The sequence below is a fragment of the Lichenostomus cassidix genome, chromosome 5, assembly GCF_008360975.1.
Source record: "Lichenostomus cassidix isolate B80296 chromosome 5, HeHo_3.0, whole genome shotgun sequence".
Classification (NCBI taxonomy): domain Eukaryota; kingdom Metazoa; phylum Chordata; class Aves; order Passeriformes; family Meliphagidae; genus Lichenostomus; species Lichenostomus cassidix.
This window is the reverse complement of record NC_139486.1, coordinates 9,700,720-9,724,173: the sequence shown is the minus strand read 5'-3', so window position 1 is coordinate 9,724,173 and position 23,454 is coordinate 9,700,720. Positions and strand designations below refer to the sequence as shown.

General features: G+C 38.4%; 1 protein-coding gene across 10 annotated transcripts in view; it reads left to right on the top strand.

Annotated features, from left to right (window-relative positions):
* MARK3 (microtubule affinity regulating kinase 3) overlaps nt 1-23,454 on the top strand; it is a 60,280-nt gene that overhangs the window by 12,027 nt on the left and 24,799 nt on the right. For all 10 annotated transcript variants that reach the window (XM_085061283.1, XM_085061280.1, XM_085061287.1 and 7 more), the window contains 6 exons: nt 1,205-1,396; nt 7,175-7,228; nt 14,121-14,169; nt 14,883-14,948; nt 17,351-17,421; nt 22,533-22,589. In XM_085061283.1, coding sequence (XP_084917409.1) covers nt 1,205-1,396; nt 7,175-7,228; nt 14,121-14,169; nt 14,883-14,948; nt 17,351-17,421; nt 22,533-22,589 — 489 coding nt within the window. The remainder of the gene's footprint in view (nt 1-1,204; nt 1,397-7,174; nt 7,229-14,120; nt 14,170-14,882; nt 14,949-17,350; nt 17,422-22,532; nt 22,590-23,454) is intronic.

Sequence of the window (23,454 nt, the reverse complement as noted above, 5' to 3'; positions counted from 1 at the left end):
ACAATTTGATCACAGCTGTTGCACAGAAATTAGCAAATCAAGGAACCTAAGATGTGAGAGTATATGGTCACAAGGTTGCATCAGGCAAGTGAAGTTTGCCAAGTGTCGTGCAAGCATGGAGTTGTTCACTTGTGCCTGTGCCGTGGTTGTTAGCTCTTGAGGTATGATCTCATCCTCATGCTACAATGATTTTTTTCCCACTGAATGTTGCTGTATGCCAGTTTCTTGCTTGTCCCCACTGGGTTTCAGCAAGAGGTGTAGTAGTAGAAGAGCAAGATCTGTAGTTTCTGGGATGACTATGAATTTAATGTGTCATCTTTGGTGGAGGCCAGATTTTTGCTCCACATTTGCAGGCTCCTGAGCATTTCTAACTAATATTTTAATTAGTGTGGTTGGTGTGTGGACCTCAACCATGATTTAGGAACATAAGAGGGCACCTACTCTTTCATAAACAGGCTCTCAGGAAATGAAAAAATACTTTAATCTTAACCATGTGATCTCATGAATAAAGACTGTTAGGTATAATATATAACCATTCCTTTTTGCAATTAGTAGCTGTTCAGGGAAATGGAGTGAAAGGAACTTTACAGATTGCAAACAGTGTCTCAGATCTCTGTAACTGTTTCTCAGCCTTTCTCTATCCAAGGTTTTTGTACATTAGGTAAGATTTCTTTCTTTGTTCCCCAGGTCATCCTGGGTATTTTCAGTCATGTGGTTTTTTAGGAACACACGTTTAATACCACAGGAAAGAAAAAACCTCTTTTATTATTTTAGTAGTATAAGTTGTCCAATAAGGGTTAACAGTTTGTCATCTTGGAAAAGCTTTTATTCGTGTTTCCTTTCCAAAGGCTTTCCTGCACTAGTTAGGCACAGTGGTGCAAATGGGAAATAATATCAAACACCTCCATGTTTTGTAATTAATTTGGCAGTCCATGTAAGTTACTTAAAAATGCTCAACTGTTGCTGCAGTGCAGGTGATGTCCCACTGTCTTTACCAGGTGATGAAATGGATATTGTTTTATGAACTAGGCACCACTTTATTGCCCCCATCAGAACAAAGTTCAGTGTGAACGCGAAGTTTGAGTTTAATCCTTTGAAGGTTTCTTCAAAGGCGTTGCTGATGTTTTTGAATGTTGTGTGCTTCTCATCATTGATGTGTTTTGTCTTTATTCCCCAGCCTTACCCATGTGTGTTTTTGTTGCAGCACACGTCCCACGGAGACGGACGGCAGGAAGTTTCCTCTCGAACTGGGCGCTCTGGAGCTCGCTGCAGGAACTCCATAGCCTCCTGTGCTGATGAGCAGCCACACATTGGAAATTACAGACTCCTTAAAACTATTGGAAAGGGGAACTTTGCAAAAGTGAAACTGGCAAGGCACATCCTAACTGGCAGAGAGGTAAAGTGGTATGGGTGTAAAGAGCAGTGAATTGCTGTAGGTGTGAAGGTTCTCTTGGAATAGCATCATCTAAATCTGTGAACACAGAGCACATTTTATTAGAGATATTGCCACTGATGTAGAAAAAAGCAGAAATTGAAAACTATTTATTAGTAATGATTACAAAATTATTTCTCTTGGAAGTGGTCTCTTAAATTTGTATTTTTGACAGGCCCATGTTCTGCTGAATTATGTTAAAGTTTGCTACTAATATCCTTGGATAAATCCTCCATTTTCAAAAGAGGGATCAATGTACAGCAATTAAATAAGCTTGTTGGAAAGACTACCTCTGACTGTCTCTATACTGCAGGGCTGTATTGGAGGGGAAGTTGGGAATGAGAACTAAATGTCATCTTAATTATGTTCCAAGTAGCCCAAATGCAGTATTTTCTTTTCAAAGCAATATATCTCCCAGGAATCCTGCTGGTGTCTGCACAAAGTGCTGGGCAGCTTTGAGAAGATGCTTAGTTTGTTCAGTTTGTGTGTCAGTGACAGTTTGCTCAATGTGTGTAGTATAGACAAGCTTTCTCCTGCATCTCTTCTCAGAGTCTAACTCAGCTCCATATCTAGTTTCTGCATGCCATTGCATTGCAATTAATCACTGGCACTTAATGGTGGTTCTGGTTTGGTGAGCTATAGTCCTGTTTGCTTGTTACAAGAAGGTATTTCTTGGTGCTGTTTTATTTAAAGCAACTCTTAAGTACTGAAAGAGGGAGAAACACCTTGCTGACCTTTTCTTGCCAAACCTGTCTGATGAAGTAAATGTTTGCTGATACCAGCAAGGACTTTTACAGAAGCTGTGTCACTGACTGCAGTGCTTTAAGGGAATTTCTCTTTTCTGAGCTAATATGGAATTCAGTAGCAGGAACAGAGGGAAGAACAGAGAGGACATCATTTTGCAAGAGCTGTTGAGATGGATTTTTTTTTTTTTTTTTGGCTGACAGTTCCCATTGTCTTCTGATGTTAAAGTTAGTTCTCATTTGTAGAGAAAGTTTTTGGTGAATTCCTTTTCGCTTAAGTTCCCTTCCCTTTTTACTGATACTTAAGACAGGATATGCAAGTATTTGATTTGTATTTTTTTGCTGTTATTATAGGTATGGAACTTGGAGATAGATATGTGTCAGACTTTGCAAAAAAGCAGAGTACATTTTCTTTTACTTGCAGATAACTATGTTGACCTCTGTTTCATTATTTTTGTTTGAAATTTCAACAAATAAAAGCTAAATAAATAAAGTAAACAAAGTAAAATCTTTGGCTAAATTTGGAAAGGTTCGAGTACTAAGTTAGTTCCACTCTCATGGAATTGATGTAGTTCAATCAATTGAGAGCATAAACACTTTCTGGGATGTAACCATTGGAATGAGTGTCATTCCTTAGATGGGAATAATTAAGCTAGTTTTATAGGAATATTTTCAAGGTATTTAATTTTTTTTTCTTAAGAGGGAAATGCGTAACATTTCCCTTCTTGCTAGATGAACTGTACAATGTTGATAATTTTAGATATCTGTGACCAGAACTGTTCACAATATTCTGGATAGCAATTTCCCCAATGTCATTACTTCACCCTTGCCCTTAGAGAAGTATTTATCTGATCAATCTTTTAGATTGTGATAGCCTTTCTCGTGGCTGTTAAATTGATGTGTTTTGCTTGTGATCAGCAACAGCACCAACCTTGTATGTTGTTGAATCTCAGTTTCATTGCTAACTCATCTCCAAGGTTGTTTAAATCAGTTTTCCATTGTATTTGATGGTGTCTCTTAACTCCTTCAACAGACTTAATCACTATGGTTTGACATCCTGTGCCAAGGCTGCTGATACAGATATTAAACAAGATTGGTCCCAAAATCTTGTCCTTGAAAAACTGTTACTCATTTATTTCCAACCTGATATCTCTCTAGCCATCTTTCTAGGGAGAAAAAAAGCTCTGTGCACTTTCCAGCTTATCTGAAAAATTTCCATGCAGCCTCCTAGATGAGACTTTACTATAGTCTAGGTAGCCATATCTTGTGTATTTCCATAAGGCACAGTTAACTGTAGGAAAAAAATGCAGCGTTTAACCCTTCTGTTTCCTTGGTTTTTCCCTGCCAGTTTCGAGCTCCGGAATTTTATGATAAATTGGAAAAAAAGAAAGTTGTCTGATCATTTCTAAACCCTGCTCTGCAGTTTTGTTCTTGGTAGATGCTAGAAACCTGTGCTGCAAAGATGCTTTTTTCTCTTTTCTTTTTTGTTTAAAAACCTGCTTCTTGTAAGAATTCCGGGATCATGTTCTCAGCCAGATGACACTTACCTTTCTGAATTTGTGATTTCCTCCTTTACACACTTGCTCCTGCTGCCTGTCCTGTCTTTGTTCCTATTCTTTTTTCCATCTTATGTACCAAAACCTAAACTAAGTGGTTAGTTTTGGGAGTTACATGTAAATGTGTTTTCATCTTTGCTGTGTTCTTGCTGTATTTGAACCCCACTTACCTTCTCCTTGTTATCTGTGTCTCTGCTCTGAATGTCGTTTTAAGTGACCATGTCAGTTTCACTTTATGGCAATTCCTTCTTTGTGTCTCTATGCTGAGGAGCTTCCAAATCTTGAAGGAGATCAGCACTTTCCTGTCACTTCCTGGGAGGAGGAGATGTTTGTTTAAGCATTCTTTTAGGGCAGTTGCTCATCTCCTTGCATCTGGAGTCCTTCCCTGTGAATTTTCCTGTTGCTTGAGATGAAGATTTCATGTTTCCAACTGGAGTAAGTTCTAGGACTCTTTCATTTCCATTTTTAGTGTGTCTGCAGGATGCATGATGAGAGCCCAGCTTCAAATTACAGAAAGGAAGGGGATGATTAGAACATCAGCCTAACTTGAGGGGGTTGAATTGTCCTGCAAGGAGTGTGTGGCCAGAGATTAGCTTCACTGCAATAGAGCTGGTGCTTGGAAACACCAACCTTCTTGATCCTCTGCCTAGGACAGTGTTATTTGTAGGCTGTCTGCCCTTTTGAAACCACAAGTCTTCATTGTCAATCTGCTTTTCTTAATTCTTTGACTGCAATCCATGTATTTTGTGTTGTAGTTTCATCAAAGGGTGTTTGTTTCCTCTGACAAGTTTTCCATACTCGCCAAAATGAATCTAAAAGATAAAACTACCTTCTGCTCTTGCTGAGGTGGCCAAAAATATTATGGATCCTTCTGTTCATTAAAGGCATGTGTTCAGTTAATAGCCAAGGAGTTGAAGTTTCCCAGTGAGGCTGAATTCTTTCAGGATCCAAGTCTGACTCCAAGGAATCTATTGTCATCTTCTTTCTGTTCTTCTCTTGGAAAAAGTGAAATTTAAGAGGGAGAAAATTTTCTGAATAGTAGCAGTTTGGCCGATTTGCTCAGTGTCTCAACTTCTGATTTCTTTAACTCCCTTATTCAAATCACGTAGGAGGAATGTTTTAAGTCATGTTATTGTGAATGGTGAAAGCAAACTCAATTTTAATTCTACTAACGATTTCACACAATATCATGGCTGATGCAGCGGTGTAATAGTGTAGGTGGACTTGCATTCCTCCAGCATTGGCCCTAGCTCACTTGAAACCTTTCCAAATGCACTTTATGTAAAGAGAGCAAAGTTTCTGCTTTGAAAGGCAATTTAATGTTTTATTAACTGTGCTTAGAAAATCCTCCATTTAACTTTCTCAGGCATATCAGAGCTATTCCTGAGGGCAGGCTGCCTTTGCCTGTGATTTGGAGACCTTATCAAGGCACCTGAAGTTGTTCCCTGTTCTGATGATGGGTTCAAGCTCTCAAAGTCTATGGTAATGCTTTGTACTCTCAGTGTTCATGTGGATAGGAATTATCTAAATACATCCTGCCTATAAGGCTATAATTAGTGCACTGAACAGGCCTGAGAGTCTGTCTTTTGGAAAACTGAGGTGTGTATCTTCCCTGTATCTCCAGGGCTGACTTTGTTTGACAGTGTCAGAGACCTCTCTGGTCATCTGGCACCAGTGCACACTGAGAGAGGGGAGCTGGTTTTGCAGAAACATGATAGCTTAAGACTTGGTGGGTTGAAAAAAGTTTACATCTTTTAAAGATTGACCACAATGGTACAGCCCAGAACACAAATGCAGCCTTTTCTGAGTGGAATGCATTTACCAAGTGAACAGCCATGGGTAGTCTTGGACACCAGGTCACTTTCAAATAACATTATCTGCTGTTGACAAAGGCAGGGGTCACTACATCCAGCATGGAATTTTGAGAGGTTGCAGGAAGCAAATAACTTTGAACTATTGTCACAAAGTTAACAACAGGCATAAAGGTAGAGATAAAAATCTTTCTTGGTTTCATACACAGCTGCTAATATAAAAATACCTATTGCTTAATGTTTTTCTCTCTTGTTTGTATTTTGAAGTGATTTCTCAAGGTTTTGCAATGGAATTTTGCCTCAGGAAATAGTGATCTTTAATTTCAGTAGCTTGCCTTAGAAGAAAATACTCCCCAAAGTAAAAGCATTCTTAGATGGTTTCTCAGTCATGTCTCATCGTATCTTGCATCTAGAAGAGCTCAAAATAAGTCTGGAATATCAGTTTCAGAGAACACCATCTCCATTATATAATTCTGTGATGCACCCAAGCCTTGAACACTGCTCCCCTCTTACCCTCTCCATCGTGACAATCCATCCCTGTGTTTTTGCACTTGAATGTAGGGATATAAATTTGCTTTGCTGTAAGATATTCTTTATTCCATATGTCGCCAACCCCAAGTTAATGAGGTGACAAAGATAGCACAAAGTGATGCAGGGAAATGGGAGCTGTGGCATGGGAAGGAGCAGCATCTACTGTTCAAGCCAAAAATTGAAGGGGAGTTGAAAGCCTTTGCTTTGCACCAGTGAGGTACTATAATCAGCTGAGCTGCAGCATCTTGCCTCTTTGAGAGGCACCATCTCCTTCTGTGGAGCTTCTTCTGGTGTGTTTAGTCTCTAATTTAAAAAGGAAAAATACCAATTGGCATGTAATTCTAGAAAGATTCTCATTTCCTGCGCTACTTCATCCAGTATCCAAATTGCATTGTACTGAAGACTCTGTTGCCTATTCATTGCTTCAAATCTTCAGGTTCTGACTAGTTAGCACAGTACAGAATTCCTCTTTCGCTTATTTTGTGAAATTTTTATTTTGTTCTTTAATATTCCTGTGCAGCATTTACTGCAAAGATGAGAACAAGTAAAGGGATGTACTTACCCAAAGTGTTGTACTACAGCCAGCATGTTTTTGTTTATTCCCAAGTGATACTTTTTTTATTAACCATCAGGGATCAAATTGACACAAATATTTAGTGAATTTCCAAATATGAACTTACTTCTTGCCAAATTTGTGCGGAATTGCTTTCAATATGCTCTGAAATCTCTGCTTTTAGAAACTGCCAGTGCCCAGTCACTACTGTGTAATCTGTTGTGTAATTATACTGTGTAAATATTATCTGTAGGCACACTTCTCTCTATTGGGGCACTGTCTGGTGTTGGAGCTTCCACTGTCATGGATGTGATGGTCTTAATGTCAAGTAAAAGACTCAGCAAGCTTCTGGTCTTAATATGCTTAAAATACCAGGGTTTTTCCACTCTCCTGCTTCTAGTTTAAACACAAGTACATAATTTGCAGAAGGAACTTAAAAGCTTTTTGTGTAATTTTCGTGTTTTCCATTTCTGTTACTGGATTTGAGCATGTTGTAATAACGCGGCATTGTTCCTATGGAAAATACTGATCATGAACTCTTCCTTTAGGTTGCCATAAAAATAATTGACAAAACACAGCTGAACCCAACTAGTCTACAAAAGGTATGTTTTTACGTTTAATCTCTCAACTGTATTATAACTTGTTCACTTCCCCACCTCCTTCCATTAACCCTGAATGCCTGTGCTGGAGAATCCGAAGCATTGCATACCTTGCAGACGTCTGACTACTGTATTTAATAACTGGTTTTGTAACAGATATTTTTGACAACCCTGCAGTTGTTCAAGCTGAACTCGTGCAGAGCTGTAAACTGAGAAAACAGTGGTATTTGCCACTTCCTTTGTCTCCCAAGCAGAGCTGACTCTGTAGAGAGGACAGAGTTTGTGGTTTGGTGTCATGCCCCCATGTCTCCTTTGTGCCGGTCACTTTGTTAAACTTAGAAATGCAAAACTTATGTTCTGTCCTCTTAAACCAGCCTTGAAAAATACTGCCTGTGGAATGAAGGCCAGGCAGTATCTGTGCCTTTCATGTAGTTTGCAGCAGGAGAGGTGATGCAGTTGTATGAAACAAATTGGGCCATGGCTGTTCGGGTTTCTTCCCTGTAGCTCTGAATGTTTAATGTGCTGTTACAGTTGTATCGCCTTATCTTTTTTAGTAGAGTGATAAACCCTGCTTTCATTAAGCAAGCCAGTCTGTTTGGGAGTCCATGCAGGAAGTACATTTAAATGTTACTTTTGCTTGGGAGTTCTCTAGCTCTGTCCTTTTAAGTGCTGCAGTCAAAGGCTTTTTGTTTACTTTTGAGTACTTTGATAAAAACCCCCTTGAAATATTTCTGTTTGAACAGGAGAATACTCAGAATTTACCTGCAAACAAAATGAAAGAGGGTAACTAGAGTAAACTGGAGAACATACACATTTGTATTTTATGCAAATAATGAAAAGATCATGTGACTAGATGTTTTTATCAAGGTTAATGGTGCAAAAGTAAATTGGAAAAACACACAAGTTCTTACATTGTACGGTTTGGTTGAGAGGCAGAGAATAACCTGTGGAAAAAAGGTTCCATCATCCGAGCAGGCAGCAACTTTGTGTGACTCTGTAGACTGGGTGAAAGTAGATAATGTGGTTCTGTTTTTCTCAGAATTTTTCTCATCTTGATCCCTGAGGTTATGGGTGGTTTCTGGGTAAGCAGGGTGAAAATAAAGTGCAAATTAGGTAATATGATGGATTAGATAAAGTTAATTTCTGTGGCAGATTGCAACTTGGAATACCTAAAAAAAATGGTTCAATTGAAGCACTTGAAAGTGAAACAAAAGCTGTGTGATACAAAGGGGAAATATCAGGAAGAATGGTTAGAGATAATTAAAGAGGCCATGTTTTCAGTTAAAAATGTAAAATTGTAGTCCTTCAAATGGTTTTACTTGAGATTGGGGTGTAATGCCAGTTTGAGCTCATATCAGAGGACAATACAAACCTTTTACAAGTCACAGGTGTTCAGCTGGTAAAGCCACAAGCTGGAAGTGTGCATGATGGGCCTTTGATTACTGGCTTTCAGTCAGCTCAGTGTCCACTCTTAGCTCCCTCTCTGTTGTAATTTAATTTTTATTTACAATTTATAGAATTAGATTATGAAGTGTGATTTGTAATTTGATCTTGTCAACCACTGGATTTCTTGACTGGGAATCTGGAAGAATAGTACAAAATAGCAGGGTAGATATCAGATCAAATTTGTGAAGTGAAATTACTATGTATTCTCCTCTCTAAGCTCATTTGTTATACAAGCAAAGAAAAAAATTAGCAAGAAATATTAGCTTTCAGTTCAAAAACTGAAAGCAATTTTATTGAAATTAAATGCCTGCCTGCCATAGTAAGCAGAGTGAATGCACAACATATTCTTTGCCAGCTTTGCCTGACCAAGGCTTTTTATTTTGCAAGCCTTTGCTCCTTTCCCCCCCAGCACTGCCGGCAGTGCCTTTGGAGCCAACTGCACACGCGACCTGTGGATGCAGGGGAAGCTAAGATGGAAGTGCTTCTGATCTTGCACTTCTGGAGAGAGAGATAAAATATTTGAGGTATGGTGGGAGGGAAGGGCTGTGCCGAGAAGAGGGTGTGGTGTACAGTGTCTCAGCTGCGGTGTAGCTGCATACCCGAGTCATCCTTAGGTGGGGAAACAAATGGTGATTAAAGGCTGCCAGTTCTGATTTCTTTGTGTTCCATCTTCCACATCGATACTTCAGCTGCCAGGAAGAAGTTAACCTTGTTAAGGACTTGCTTTGCTTTCCGGAGCAGTAATTCTTGGTATGCCCTCTCTGCAGCCCTGACAGCTCAGTGCTGATCCTCGGCAGCGCAGCTCTTCGGAAGGCTCAGGTTTCTTGTCTGCTGCTGAAGAAGTTCTGTGGCAGCCACATGCAGCTACTCTTTACTGTTGTTTTAGGACCTAATTACTGCTCTGCTGCTCTTGCTTAGTGAAGAGGAAGCTGTAACCGGTACTTCCCTGCTTTGAAAGAAAAGGGAATTCTTAGAGGTTTTTTCCCATGCTGGCAGTGTTAGTCATAATCACTGTTCTCCACAAATGGACTTGTGTACGCAGTTCCAGTGAATATTGGTCTCACTGCAAACAAGTGCTGATGCTACAGAGTTCACTTCCTCCTAGACAAAAAAAAAGTTGTTTGTTTTTTTTTTTTTCTTTTGAGTTAGCAATGCCATTACATGCAAGGATTTTTTAGCAAGCCCATGTAAGAGCACTAAATCACTTCTCATTTTCCTGTTTTAGAACTTGGCTCCTCAGCCAAATATTTTTGTTCATTATGTGCAGGTGTTTTGCCACTTACTTGGGCAGTATTGTTAAAGCATTTAAGGGTTCTTAAACATAAATTTTAACATGGTTCATGTCTTTTCTGACTATGGGTCAATCAGTGTTTTAGGAACTGCAAGAAAAGGACGAGAATTAAAAATGCTCAGTCTTTACTGTTTGTAATGAGTATCCCTTTCTGTTTTCAAGTTGTGCTTAGTTTGAGGCAAACTTGTATTGTGTAAAGGCTTTTTGCTTGAGGCTCTTTATTATATGTAGGGCATATTTCAGTGAGGAGTTAACCAGGAGAAGCCTAATACACAGGTGAGGCTTGAGCTGGCTTGGGACAACATCCTGTGAAAAGCCTCCTCCTTTAGGGAGAAGGTGACCAGGAGAGGTTGGTGCTCTGCAGCTGGCACTGACTTGCTTTTTAGCAAACTTTTTCAATGTGTTTAAAATAATTTGTTACTAACAGTCTTGTGATAGCTACTGCAGGAGCACTTCTGGTCTGTCTTTTTGTGTTCAAAGAGAGTTGGCCTAGAAGAACCACCTTCCGCTGTTGGTTCATTGGGGTTTTTTATCCAGTTTTTTGGCTCACAGCATTAATTAAATGTCATTCTTTTCCTGTATCTAACATGGCTTACACTCAAAGGACCAGACCACAACAAAGCTGAAAGCCATTTGTTTGGCAGACTAAGGATGTTTGTCTTTGCCTGGAAACATTTGTAGAGCTCCTGTTGATGGAAAATGAGCTGTTTAACAAGCTGGGAGTACTTTTTAATCTCAGTATTAGAAATTAAACTGATGAGAACTGTTTTCAGTTGTTTGTCTGCTTTTATAATCTCAGAATGACAAGTAAGTTCCTAAAACTAAGAAAATAGTTTTTTGTATTGAGAACCTTCATATTACATTTTCTGATATTACACTTAATTCTGTGTTCCTGTGAGCAAGGAACCTCAGAGGTGTGAGGTTTTATCATACCTAGCTGTTTGCAATGAATTTTACTGGGTGATGATAGTTACTATGTCATTTCTTAGAAACTGATGCACATCATATTTTGGGGGAATGAAATCTGTAAAACCTTTTTCCAGCATACATTGGGAAAGTTGTATGATGCTCTACATTTTATTCCTCTATCACAAATACAATGTCAGGCATTTGCAGATATCTCTGTGGAAGTTTCTGTCTGTGTCAAAATGCCACAGATAAACTGACTGAGGGTTCACAGTCTGAAGCACATTCATCTAACTGAAATTACAATTTGGTGGGGGTTGTATCCTATTCTCAAGTATTTTTATTTTTAATTTCCTCTGAGACAGAAATAGTCTGTTTTTTAAAAGAGCTTGTTCCAAGTCACCCACTTGAACAAATGGCTCATAATGTAGAAGCTGTTTTTTGACATGCTTCATTTGGGTTAGTAAAGCAGAGTAGTCATTTTGTGGACCAGTATTTTGGTGAGAGTGACCCAGTAGGCTTTATCTGGGTATTGGGGGTGAAAGATATCATCTATCAATTGAGAATAAATTAAGCAAATTGTCTTCAAAATTCTAAAAACTGATAAGAGGCTTGCAGTTATATAAGCTGTGATTAAAAGTATTAATGGAGTATTCAGAATATATTATATACCAGTTTAGCTGAAATGAATGAAAAGCAAGAAAAAAATAGCTATAGATTCAACTGCTCTTAAATTTCTGATGATCAAGAGAGAGATGATGTAGTCTGCCTTGTCTAATTACGTATGAAAAAGCTCCAGAAATAACATAGTTTAAAAAAGAAAAGAAGGCAATTTTACCTCTCTGGAGAATAAAGAAAACATGCATGCACAGGTTTTGAAACTATTTTGCATGGCCAATAATTTACTTGATCAATCAATCAATCGTGATTGCATTTAAGCAGCTTGTCATCTGGCAAAGTGTCAGGCACAGACCTGGATAATAAGATAATTAAAAGCATTTGGAGAACTGTTTGTTTTTCCTCTGTGTTCAGGTAGTGTGCCAATCCCAGCTGTGGCTGTAGCAGGGAAGGAGAATGTCTCCTGGGCAGTGCAGTCAGATTGCTCCCCAGGTGTTCCCCTTTGCAGAAATTCTATGATTCTGAAATATCAGAAAGCAGAGAATGGTTAGAACAACAGGTCTGGAAATTGTGCGTTTGCCCTATTGATTTATTTAAAACCATCCCTTGCATTTTCTTTTATTAAAAATCACAAAGGCGTAAGTATTTTGTTTTGTTGACTCTTTGGTTGGTTTTTTTTTTGTTTCTAATGTTTCATCTTTTTTTCAATAACAAAGTTTCAACTTTTTTTTTTTTTTCTTTTTTTGAGTAAATTCACTTACAAGTTTTTGAGTTGTTACTAATATGTGTAGACATAGCAGTTTTTTTCACTTTATCTGAAATCTGACCTAAGGCAAATCTTGCAGCGGCATTTTTTCTTCCTTACTGTTAATAACAATGCAGCTATCCCATATTTGCAAAACTCTTGGGTTTTTTCCTCCGTCTGCATTCCCTTGGAGCTGTGGACTTCCATTCTGCTTCAGTCTCTTTACATTATGTTCACTATGATCTCTCAGGTTATTGGTATTCCTGTAGAAATTTGCATTAGGTTTCTAATAAAACCTCTTGGTTACTCCCACTTTTTGAAGCATGCTGTTAGAAAATAATTGACACTGAAGAGCATCAGCCCTCTGGAGTCTTGGGCTGGCATGGGGGAGCTGCAGAGGCAGAACAGCTACACACTCGACTGCCATGTAGTGTAGTGCATAAAAAGAGATTTCTTTGGTTTTCTGAATATAAGAGTATTTGTGCTTCAAGTTTTTTGTAATGATATTTTATCTTGGAATTGCTTCTAACTAATCTGCTCTTTACCAGCTTCATTAAAAGCACTGTTTTATATTGCAGTAACACCACCTGTGGCATTTTTAGAATTACAGTTACAAATTTATGTGTATCTTACAATGGTCTTTTGCAGAAGAGTTTTGAGAGGTGAAAATAATTAACAACTGATCAGAAATAACTTTGCTTTCATTTGTAGTTTGTAAAATGTCACTCCATATTTTCATTCAGTTGCAGAAGGACAGTTTGCTCTGTGTGACAGGCAAAGTTGAAATCTTCAGAATAGTTACTCAAGCAAAGCCCTCTTCACATGAGTATTGGCAGTGGGGGAGGGACAGACAGGACATGGAACATGACAATATCCTTACAGTCAGTACACTGTCTCTGGATTTAGGACAGGGAATATAATGTCATGCTGCATCTTGAAATTAGTTGTTGAAACAAGTTGTCCCTCACCACCATCCTGCTGGGGTGGGCTAGAGATGGAGTGCTTTTATATGGGGGTGTTATGTGTTCTGTGAGATTTTGGTGTCAAATTAGTTCCTGGACCTTGTGTGTCAGCCAGGGTTAACACCAGTGCTTGCATAAAGAGAAGCAGCATCATGGGGTCAGGAAAACACCGTTTGTGTTCTGCCCTATTAATTTTGGCAAGTACATTCAGCATGTTGCCCTGGGCGGGCAGCTCGAGGCTGTGTCTGGCAGTGAATCAGTGGAGCTGTGCTGACCCAGGACTAGATGCTGCTGTGCCTCAGTTGCCTTGCAGGAATGCTTCTGCAGGACTGAGGGGTGGCCTTGCCTTCCCATCTCTCCTTAGAAATTGCTGCCTGCTGGTGGATTTGGATAATGTGATTTTTGCACAGTATAAGCAGCTGATTTTTCACCTGTGAGCTGCCATTGTAGCACAGTAATTCCTGGGCTTTAGCAAAGTACTGAAGAATGCTGAATTCATACCAGTAACATACTGCAGTGGTCCTCTAAAGGTGTTCTGGTGGGGATTTGCCAAACTTTGGAACTGTACTTTTTGTGAGGGGAGTAAAAGATGTGTGAGGTGTACTGGTCAGCAAGAAGCTGTGTGGGCTCTCAAGGGTCTTCTAACCCCAAAATTCTACCACAGGGCTAAGGTCACTTCTTTTCTGAGCTATCTGAAGTCCTTCGTGGGTGTTTTCAGGTTTTGAGGGTTGGTTTGTTTGGGAGGGGTGTTAAGCAGGCATTTAAGCTCTTCCCTTCAGTAAGTGCTTATTTCATGAGTGTCGTTGAAATGCTAGTAATGTTTGCCTTTTGTGTTTAAATAACTATACCAAAATCATCAGTCTTTAGGAAGAATGGCCATTTGCTACTGATTTCATTAACTTATTTCATGTTTTATGTTTCTTTCAGCTCTTTAGAGAAGTAAGAATAATGAAGATCTTAAATCATCCAAATATAGGTACCTTGTTTCTTTCACATAATTTCCATTTCTGGAGAAATTTTAGCTTTTTCACTGTTACGATTGTTGTGGTATGAATTTAAAGATTATTTTGCATAGAGTGTGAATTTACTGTAAGATAGCAGTAGTAAATGGTATTTCAGAATTGTGCATAAAAAAAAAAATAAACATTTTGGTCCCTTTGCACAGAACTGATATTTGCATAGCTAACTGATAATTTTGTCCTTTTTGAGTCCTTATTGATTTTTGACTGAATTCAGGTTCTCATTAAAAATTAGCATATACACGGAAACCAGGAAGTGGTCAAGATTTTTTCAAGTTTGTACGTTGAAATGATATGATATTGCTATGGTACTGTCAGCAGACTGACTGATAACAGCTTTGTCACCACCTGTGTCAGTTCTCTGCACATAAATGGCTGTGGCTGATGCTCAAATCTGTGCAAGTTTTGCTTAGTTTAGTTACATTCCCATGTAACAGAAGCAGAGTTTTGTTTCTTGAGAATATGTTGTTCTGTATGAGTTGACCAAATGTGTTACAATATTCTGTACTTAGGAACATTAGAGAGAAAAAGCTTCTTTAGAGTAAACAGTCTGATATTATCAAGTGGTAAGCAAATAGTTTGGGTATTTTTCTCTGACAGAATTCTCTGGGGGTTTAATATAATACTTCTGCGGCTAGTTAACTGATGACTAAACGTCTTTCTTTTCTAGTGAAGCTATTTGAAGTCATTGAAACTGAAAAAACTCTCTATTTAATAATGGAATATGCAAGTGGGGGTAAGTACCTCGCTGCTGCAGTGACACACAAAAGTAAATTGCCGAGTGAGAGGAAGCACTTGTTTTCTTGAAAGTTCTACTTGCTTTTTCAGCAAATATTTATGTCAAAGTAGTGTAAAATATTAAGCAAAATATTTAATATTCACTGGGATTTGTTTGGCCAACATAAATAATAAATGTAACTTGTAAAAACAGCTTCTAAACTTACTACAACTTGGTAATATTTGCTTTGTTTTCACAACTCAAATTAATTGAGAATCTTTTCTCAGCCACTGATTGTTCCTGCCCATAACAAATACTAACCATCTCAGTTTATTGTATTCAGTTCCCTACCTCTGATGTCCTGTTTTATATAAGACACTTGGTAAAAACGTGTTCAGATGAAACATTTCTGTGTTTCTTTAACTGTTGCTTTCAAAAGCATGAGCACTGCAACTTCTGTTTTTAGATGTTGATGACATCTTACATATCTTAATCACAGGCCTTCTTCTGTCAAGAATTGGTAGGCTTAGCCTTATGCCATTTTAGGAGGAACTTTAAATGCTTTTCCTGATTGTAGAGGGAGTGGAAAAGTGCACATCATGCAGTGTCAGATATTTTCACCACAGCCAGAATTAAGGTATTCAGGCTTAAGTTACTCCTTGCTGGCTAGAAACTAATAGCACTCAGCTTGTCAGTGTGACCCTTTAGCATCAGCATCTGGGAATCTCAAACAGTTGAGGTTCTTCTTTAGTTTTAAGAAGGAGATAAACTTTTTTTTTTTCAGAGAAAAACAGCATTGAATTCAGACTCTGATGTTAGATTATGTGGTGTTTAATCAATTGCTACAAATAAAGAAAGATTCTCTACCTGCCTGTTTTCTCCCATCAGCTTCCTAAATGCTCAGCCAAGATTTGCCTAAACAGGAAGAGAGTGGGTATTATACCATTAAAATATTGGCTAGTACAGGTGTTTGGGGAGATATCTCTGTGCTGTTTGATGGTACTAGACTTAAAAGTGAAGTCCTATTGCCATCTAGTGATTGGCTTCTAGGAGGTAGAAAGGCCAGTGGTTCTCTAAAGCAATGAGGACCTTTTCTAGGGTGGTAAGGGAGAGATAAATACTGTACTGGTCTAAAAGGCCGAGAGCAGTACCTTTTGTTGTGCCATGCTGTGCAGGACAGGAATGGCTGGCAATCACAGTGGCAGGCATCAGTTTCCCATATTTTGTCTTTATCAAGTTAAAGGTCATCATGATGTACATGAACTCTGGCTGCAGGATGAAAACCACTATTGCTACAGCTGCAGCGTTTCACACAAATTGGGGATAATTCTTTCCTTGGTGTCTTTTTCCCTGAATTGTGAAGAAGTGTTTGGGTTTGCTGCTTCCAGGTTTTTTAAGAAACAGCAGTGAAATATAGCTGAGAGAGTTATCTGAGTTGAGTATTAAAGAATACACTGCAGAGGGAAGTAAGACTATTTTATAGGAAGTCCTGACGTTCCCTCAGATGGCTCAGTTGTTGCTTTTCCTGCAGTGTGACTCCTTTTTTATTGCAATTTGGTGGAGCTGCTTCTTTTAAAAAAATAAATATGGTGTTACTCAGCTCTTCCCTTGTGAGGTGGCTGTGTACAAAACCATGTTTCCTTGCTCAGTAGGGAATGTTTAAATATTTGAACCACTTCTGAAGTTTTTATGGTTTTTGCATACTAGAGAGGAATTTTTAAGACTGTGTTATTATTCTGTGTTTATAGATATTATGTACATGACTGTTGGTTTGTAGTAAAGGAAACCTCCCATGCTTTCACAAATGTGTCAGTGTTTTATGGGCCAGTGGCATCCACAGCCATACAGTGGGCTTGTTCAGTGTATTTTACAGGTATGATGGTTGTGTGAGGGATTATATCAATGTCCTTCTATACTCTTCTGACCCTCCTTGTGAGTACTTCTTCCAAGCTTAGGTTAAAGCCAAGGCTTCTGATTTTGTTTAGAACTATGTCATACACATGCACAAATTAAAATTCTGTTGTTGGTATGATGTTATTTACAGACATCATCAACTGTTCTTATATGTGAATATGAAGCTTTTTTTTTTTTTTTGTGAAGCAAAAGAAACTCTTGTGAGAAAGTCTGTGAAGGGGTACATGTCATCTTTGTTTACAAAACAGAAGTATGCTACTCAGTTTCTATCCTAAGTAATTGGAAGGAAATGGTTTCCTTTGTGTATGTCCAGTCACTCATTATTTCCTTGTAAAAGAGATGATGGTGTAGTAAATTGCACAGCAGTTGTCCCTTGTTCTCTTGAGCAGTCCTGTAATCATAAACTTGAAGCACAGTCATTCCAGTGAAGCTGCTGTGGGCAACTGCTGGAGAGGAATCTCTACATTCTGAAATTGGCATTAATGTATCTTGTTATTGAATTGTAGGGGAGGTGTTTGACTATCTGGTTGCGCATGGAAGAATGAAGGAAAAGGAGGCTAGAGCTAAATTTAGACAGGTACGTATAACATTCCAATACATCAGCTTTCCCCCCCACCCCTGTTTTTAATGCTGAAATGAGTAAAACAGCTGTCCTTTGCATTTGACTTATAGCAGTGTTCAGCATGTTGTGGGCTTGTAGCTCTGAGTAAGAAAGAACTTAGGTGACAGTAGCACTTTGAAGGAGTCAGTAGTCTGTTCAGTGGTGCTGCTTTCCTTAGTGCTGAGTGCCAGGCTGTCCACGAGTGCCAGAACGCAGAGACTGCATGGTTTGGAAGTGTATTCCATTCCAAAATGCATTTCCTCTGGGTTACTTTCATATGTCCTTAGCTCAGCAGGTCTGTAGCATTTTGGAAGTTGTTCAAATGTAACAGGCTACAAAGAGGCCAGTTCCAAAACGCAGACAGTGCATTTCATAGGGATCCATTCACATCCATCTGCTTACATGGGAAGAGACTCTTTAATAGTTGTTCTAAAAAGTCACAGAAAAGTAATTTCTAGACTTGTTAGTTTAGCTTTCTTTATGATGGATAAGCTAAACCTGCCAAGATGTTGGAATTTTATTGATCTATGAAAAGCATTTCCATTCTACAGTAAAGCTGTACTGAACAGATATTTTTGCATAACTAATTTAAATCCAAATGTCTGCTCTTGTAGCATCCAGAGTTTCAGATCTGACCAGTCTGATCCCCTTGTTTTCTGCTCTTGTGCAGAAATTTATAAATGCCTATTCCCTTTGGTCACTTGGATAGCCTAGGTAATGTTGTGAAAAATAAAAAATGTCAGAATAATGCTCCAGCTTAATGACACTTGAAAATGAGCAGGGACAAGAGTGTTTTATTGAATGGTATGTAGGGGTTTTAAACTGCTGGATCATGGCAGTGATGTGTCAGTTTTCCTGTTGGAAGGGGAGGCTCTGATAGTTTCACTTCTTAAGCATAGCCATAAATAACAGAAATTTTATATAAGATATGAGACTTTCAGGAACTAAATTAATGGCTTTCCTTCATTTTCTCTCGTCTCTTTAAATCTTTTATTTACCCATTTAAATATTTTTGGGGAAAAAAACCACACCAAAACCACCACCACCAAACAAACAACCCAAAAGCAGCTGCAGACTTCATATCCCCAGAAGTCATTTGTGATTACTGGAGTTACACAGCTTGATAGTAAGGAAAATTTTTCTTACTCTTCAGCAAAGTCTTACAGGTCTTTTTACAGCTGCTTCCTTCACTTTCATATTCTGGTAGGTAGAGAGCTTTCCTTTGTGATTGAAGGTTTCTGGTTCATGCTTATGTGCTATGTTGGAGTAGAAGTGGTGGGATGTGGAATAGTCATTCCCACTTCAGCCATCTCTTCTAAATCCCAGGCTGTTGCCTTTGTAATGTCACTTGAAGAGCTTCAGAGTAACTTGAGAGGATTGACTGTTCTCTCTCAGATGTGAATATTGAAAACTTCTACTGATGCAGTGTCTGCTCTCAGTCCTCAATTTCTTTTATCAGGAGCTGTGTGGAAAAAGATCTTGCAGTAATTACCTTGAAATTACATGTTTCTTCAACAAATACCTATTTTTTCTAACAATTTGACTCTCCTTTAAGTGATAACTTACAGAAACAGGTCAGACATGTTTTACAGGTACACTCAGTGTTTAATTTTATGGGATAATGTGGATAGCACAGGATATATGTAGCTTCATTTTCAAAAAGAAATGTGGAGGAAAAGAATTTAAAAGGGAATTACCTGCTGATCTGGGTATTTGCCTCATCAAGAATTGGTTTCATGTACTCTCAGCTTGAAAATTCTTTGAGTTGGTTTGTTGGAGTTTTTTTATTTTATTTCAGTAGAATAAATGTTGTTTATAAAGATATATAGATGGCCTCACTTGTATGCACTGGAATACACTTTTCAGTTTCTTCTTGCAAGTCTCCTGGTGCAGACAGCTTGTGCTCTGTCCTCCCACAACAGCTGACTTCCTGGCTGCTGATCTCAACCAGTTTTAGAGGACCTTGATCTCAAAGAAGTGAGGTTCTTGAAAGCTTCAAAAGCCTCAGTTCCTGGGAAAAAGAGAGGACCCTAGAAATATGCAGAGGAGAGAAACTGTAGCACAAGCTGATTGGGCTTTGCTAGAGAGAAGAGCATTCATGCAGGACGAAAGTCAGGTAACTTTGATCTGAGCTTGGCATTTTATTAGATGCTAAAGCTCAGGCTGAGGGACAGTGTCAAAGGAAACGAGATCTTGCTGGGTTCACAGGTCAGAAAACTATTCATTTCACCTTACTGTAGTCCTGGAATAGCTTCGTATCGCTTTTGGCCATTGTTGAAGGAAGAATGCACTCTGCAGACCTTTTATCTGATGCAGTGCAGCTGTTCTCTGTTAGATAGAGACTTATGACATAATAGTCTTTTTTTTTTTTTAATTTGTTAACTGTTTTAGCAGACAGTGGCTCTTTCTAAACCGAAGAAACAGTTGTGCTGTGGTATTGAGATTAGTTCTTACAATAGGTTGTATTATATCTTGTTTTCAGATCATGTTTCTTCTTTCAATAGATCCGATTTCTGGATCAAACACTTGTGTTCTGTCTGAGGAGACACTTCCTCTGTAGCAGGCAAAGAGCAGAATTCTGTAATTCTCTCTTCTTTGCTTGTTAAAAATAAAAGGAAACTATTTTTTAGACCATTTTGTTACATATACGTAAGGTTTTTAGCAGGAAAATGGAATGTAAAAGACAGTAATCATATTATTCTAGTTGCACTTGACAAGGAACACAGGAGAAGGTACAAAGTCTAAAAATACAACTATGCTATACAGTTTTTCATTTCAAACTCCTTTTGTGTAGCCATGTGTGAGAAATTCAAATTGAGAATGTTTTGCATTCTTAATGTCTCCTTGTTCTTCTTCCCCATTACAGACTTCCAAGCAGTTCTGCTTCAGTCTCATCCTTTTTCCACAAAAAAATCTGTGAGGCAGAGCAGCAAGTCTTCTTAAATTTGTGTGTATTAATTCCCTCTCTTTTCTGCAAGCAGTAAGATCTGGCCACCTTCAGTGTTCTCACAGTTCCCCTGCTGAAGCAGTTTAGACTTCTAAATGCTGCAAGATGTTAGGACAGATGTTGGAAAATTTAAAAATCCACAAAATCCATCTTATTGGTGTGTTCCAGTAAAGCATCTATTCTTTTGTCATTTAATCCTTACAGAGAATGGTTCCTCTGCCTAGAGAGAACTTCTTCAAAACCTATGTTTATACAGGTTTTAAAATCACTCTTTAGAAAAGTATTTCACTGCTCCAATTGTTACTTCTAGCAAAAAGCTCAGATGCTTTTTGCCCTCTTCTCCTCACCTGACAAGTGTCAGAGAATTCCTCACACAAGAAGGTTAGGAGTGAGGGAGCCATCAGTGGAAGCAGTGATGGCAGGTGGAAGACAAGGGATTCAGTCTGGTGCAGCCGTGCGTTGTGCTATTTTTCAATCAGTTATGACTGCTGTTCTTCAATTATTAATGTCTTACCCATTGCATTATTTCCCTTCATGTGGGTTGGAGTCACCCCTGCAGTCTCTGTGCCATCCTGTTGCAATGCAGAGTAGTTCAAAAGCATCTCCAAAGGAAACTACTGATTGATCATCTGCTCAACCTTCCGCTCTTAGGCAGTCACAATAAAGCAGTTCAGGACTAAGTGGTAATAGTGCAGTGTCTCTGCAATCCTGAATAAAGCCTGAGGTGTGTTTGTCATGCTGTCAGCCCTGGAAACCATGCAGAGTGAGCTTGTGACTGGTGCTGAGGTAATGGTAGCAGAGAGAAAAGGAAGGGAAACCAAAAGGATGGGACAAGTGGTTGTATGGGAGCACGTTGGCATTTCAGTAACTGTAAAAAACTGAACTTGGAGTCTGAAAGAGGGAAGCAGTACATAAAGGAACAAGCAAAACCAGAATGAAGGTGTAGGGAATGGAAATAGTAGTTCAACTTTCCATAGACTGCTTAGTTTCTAAGGTGACATTTTGCATGTGAGTGATTCAATAACACAGGGCACAAAGATCACTTTGGTCCTTGTGTTTCAAATATAAAACTTACTGGTGCGTGAGTTATTTGACCTACCAAGAATTTTCACTCTCTCTAAATACTGAGGGAGAGAACCCTTGCTCCTTACCAGTACAGGAGGATCCTTACACTAAGCTGGTGATCTGATCATGAGTTATTTTCTTGTAACAGTAATGCTACCTCATCTTTCTGCTGGGGAAGTCTTCTTACTCATGAATGAAGACTGAAAATATATTTATTTAAAAGTAGTTACTATTTTTATGTGCAGTTCACTTATTTTAAGAAGTCATAACATCTGCCTCAATTCTGACCATGCATGCATGATAATATGCATTTGACTGCATTTGTGATCATGTAAGAATAATACTTGATCCAGCTTTTCCATACATGTGAAGTTCTGCAGCAATGCTTATGACTCTAAGAAGCAATGTGCTAGGACACTGCACTGTGTAAAGAGCTTGTATGGTTTGCTATATAAAGCAGGAAAAACTTCATGTTATTTGGAAATTATGATGGAAGAAATTATTCCATTACACATGAGAGACATAAGGGAGTTTTTCCATTGAGCTTGCTATCGTATGCAAAATACACTAAACCATATGCACTTGGACAGCAGATCTCTGTCAGATGCATAGTTGCTTCTCATTGCATAAGTTTTGACAAACAGGCTGTTTCCCAGTAGTTTCTCATGTAACTAAAGCCCATTTCTTACTCTTTTCTGTCTGACATGGCATGAAAAATCACCTTTGGAGAGGGCCTGGCAAACCTCAGTCCAGGGGGAAAGCTTTTATAGCTGTATACACTATTGGAATGGAAATACTTCAGTAACCTTTCTGAAAGTCATTGCTTCTACTGGTCTATAATTAGCCACACAGGAAAAACAAAATCCTCGTTCAAGTATAGGAGAAACCAAATAGATCAAATAACATCAAAGTTATTCAGCAGCTTTTTCCCAAATATGCTGGTCACTGTAGTGGTTGGTTGTGTAGCTCTGACTGGATAACTTTGTCAACTTCAGTAATCAAAGTTGAATTTTTTGATTAAAACTCCTGCTTCTTTGAGATGTCACTTACATAATTTGGCTTGTTTTCTATCCAGATAGTATCTGCAGTGCAGTATTGCCATCAAAAGCATATTGTTCATAGAGATCTTAAGGTGAGTAGGAAAAAGTGTGTGCCATGTATGTGTGTCAGCTTCTGTACCTATGGGTGTGATCTTTATTGTGTATAAAATAGTTTATACTGAGCTTCCTGATTTATTTATTTACATGTGTCAAAGCAAGTTTTGAGAACTATTCTCAGCTTAGAACCAATTTAAATAAAAGGAAGAGGATTTATAAGGCTTTTAAATACAGACATATAATGGCTGCTGAAAGATAACCTCTCACCCAGTGGTCACATTCAGATCTGGTACAGGTCAGTATTAGCTGAGAAATCTTTTTTTTTTCTTTTTTTTTTTTTTTTTAGAAAAGGTAGTTTGATAGAGATATGGCAAGAGTTGGTGTCGAACAGAATGAATTACCAGTAGTGACAGTGAAACTGAAGTATGGCTTCTTTGTAGCTTGGCATGAAACAGCATATCTCCTCTTTAAACTGTGCCTTTTATATTAATAGTATTGCTACTTAATTTGTTCAACATGTCATAGCTTTGTAACTTAAAAAAGGAAAAAAACAACACCACCACCAAAAAAAAAGAACACTTGAAAACAGTTTAAAGGTTATGTTTATTACCAAACTACTGCAAGAATACCACATGCTGTCAAGTATGGATAGTGAGACTATATCTTATTTTCATCTGAATAGATCAAAATGTAAGATGTATTTCTGTGGAGAAAACAAATACATGGTAATAAGTTTCCAGGCAGTATAACAGCTCCCATAGTCTGAAGCCATTGAACAGAGATTTTAAAAACAGGATATGCTAATGATTGACTAAAGCACACTGAAGACCTTGCAAGGAAGGGAATGTTGACAGGTATTTCAGCTTTCTGCTTTTTAAGAATGAGTAAAAGCAACCACTA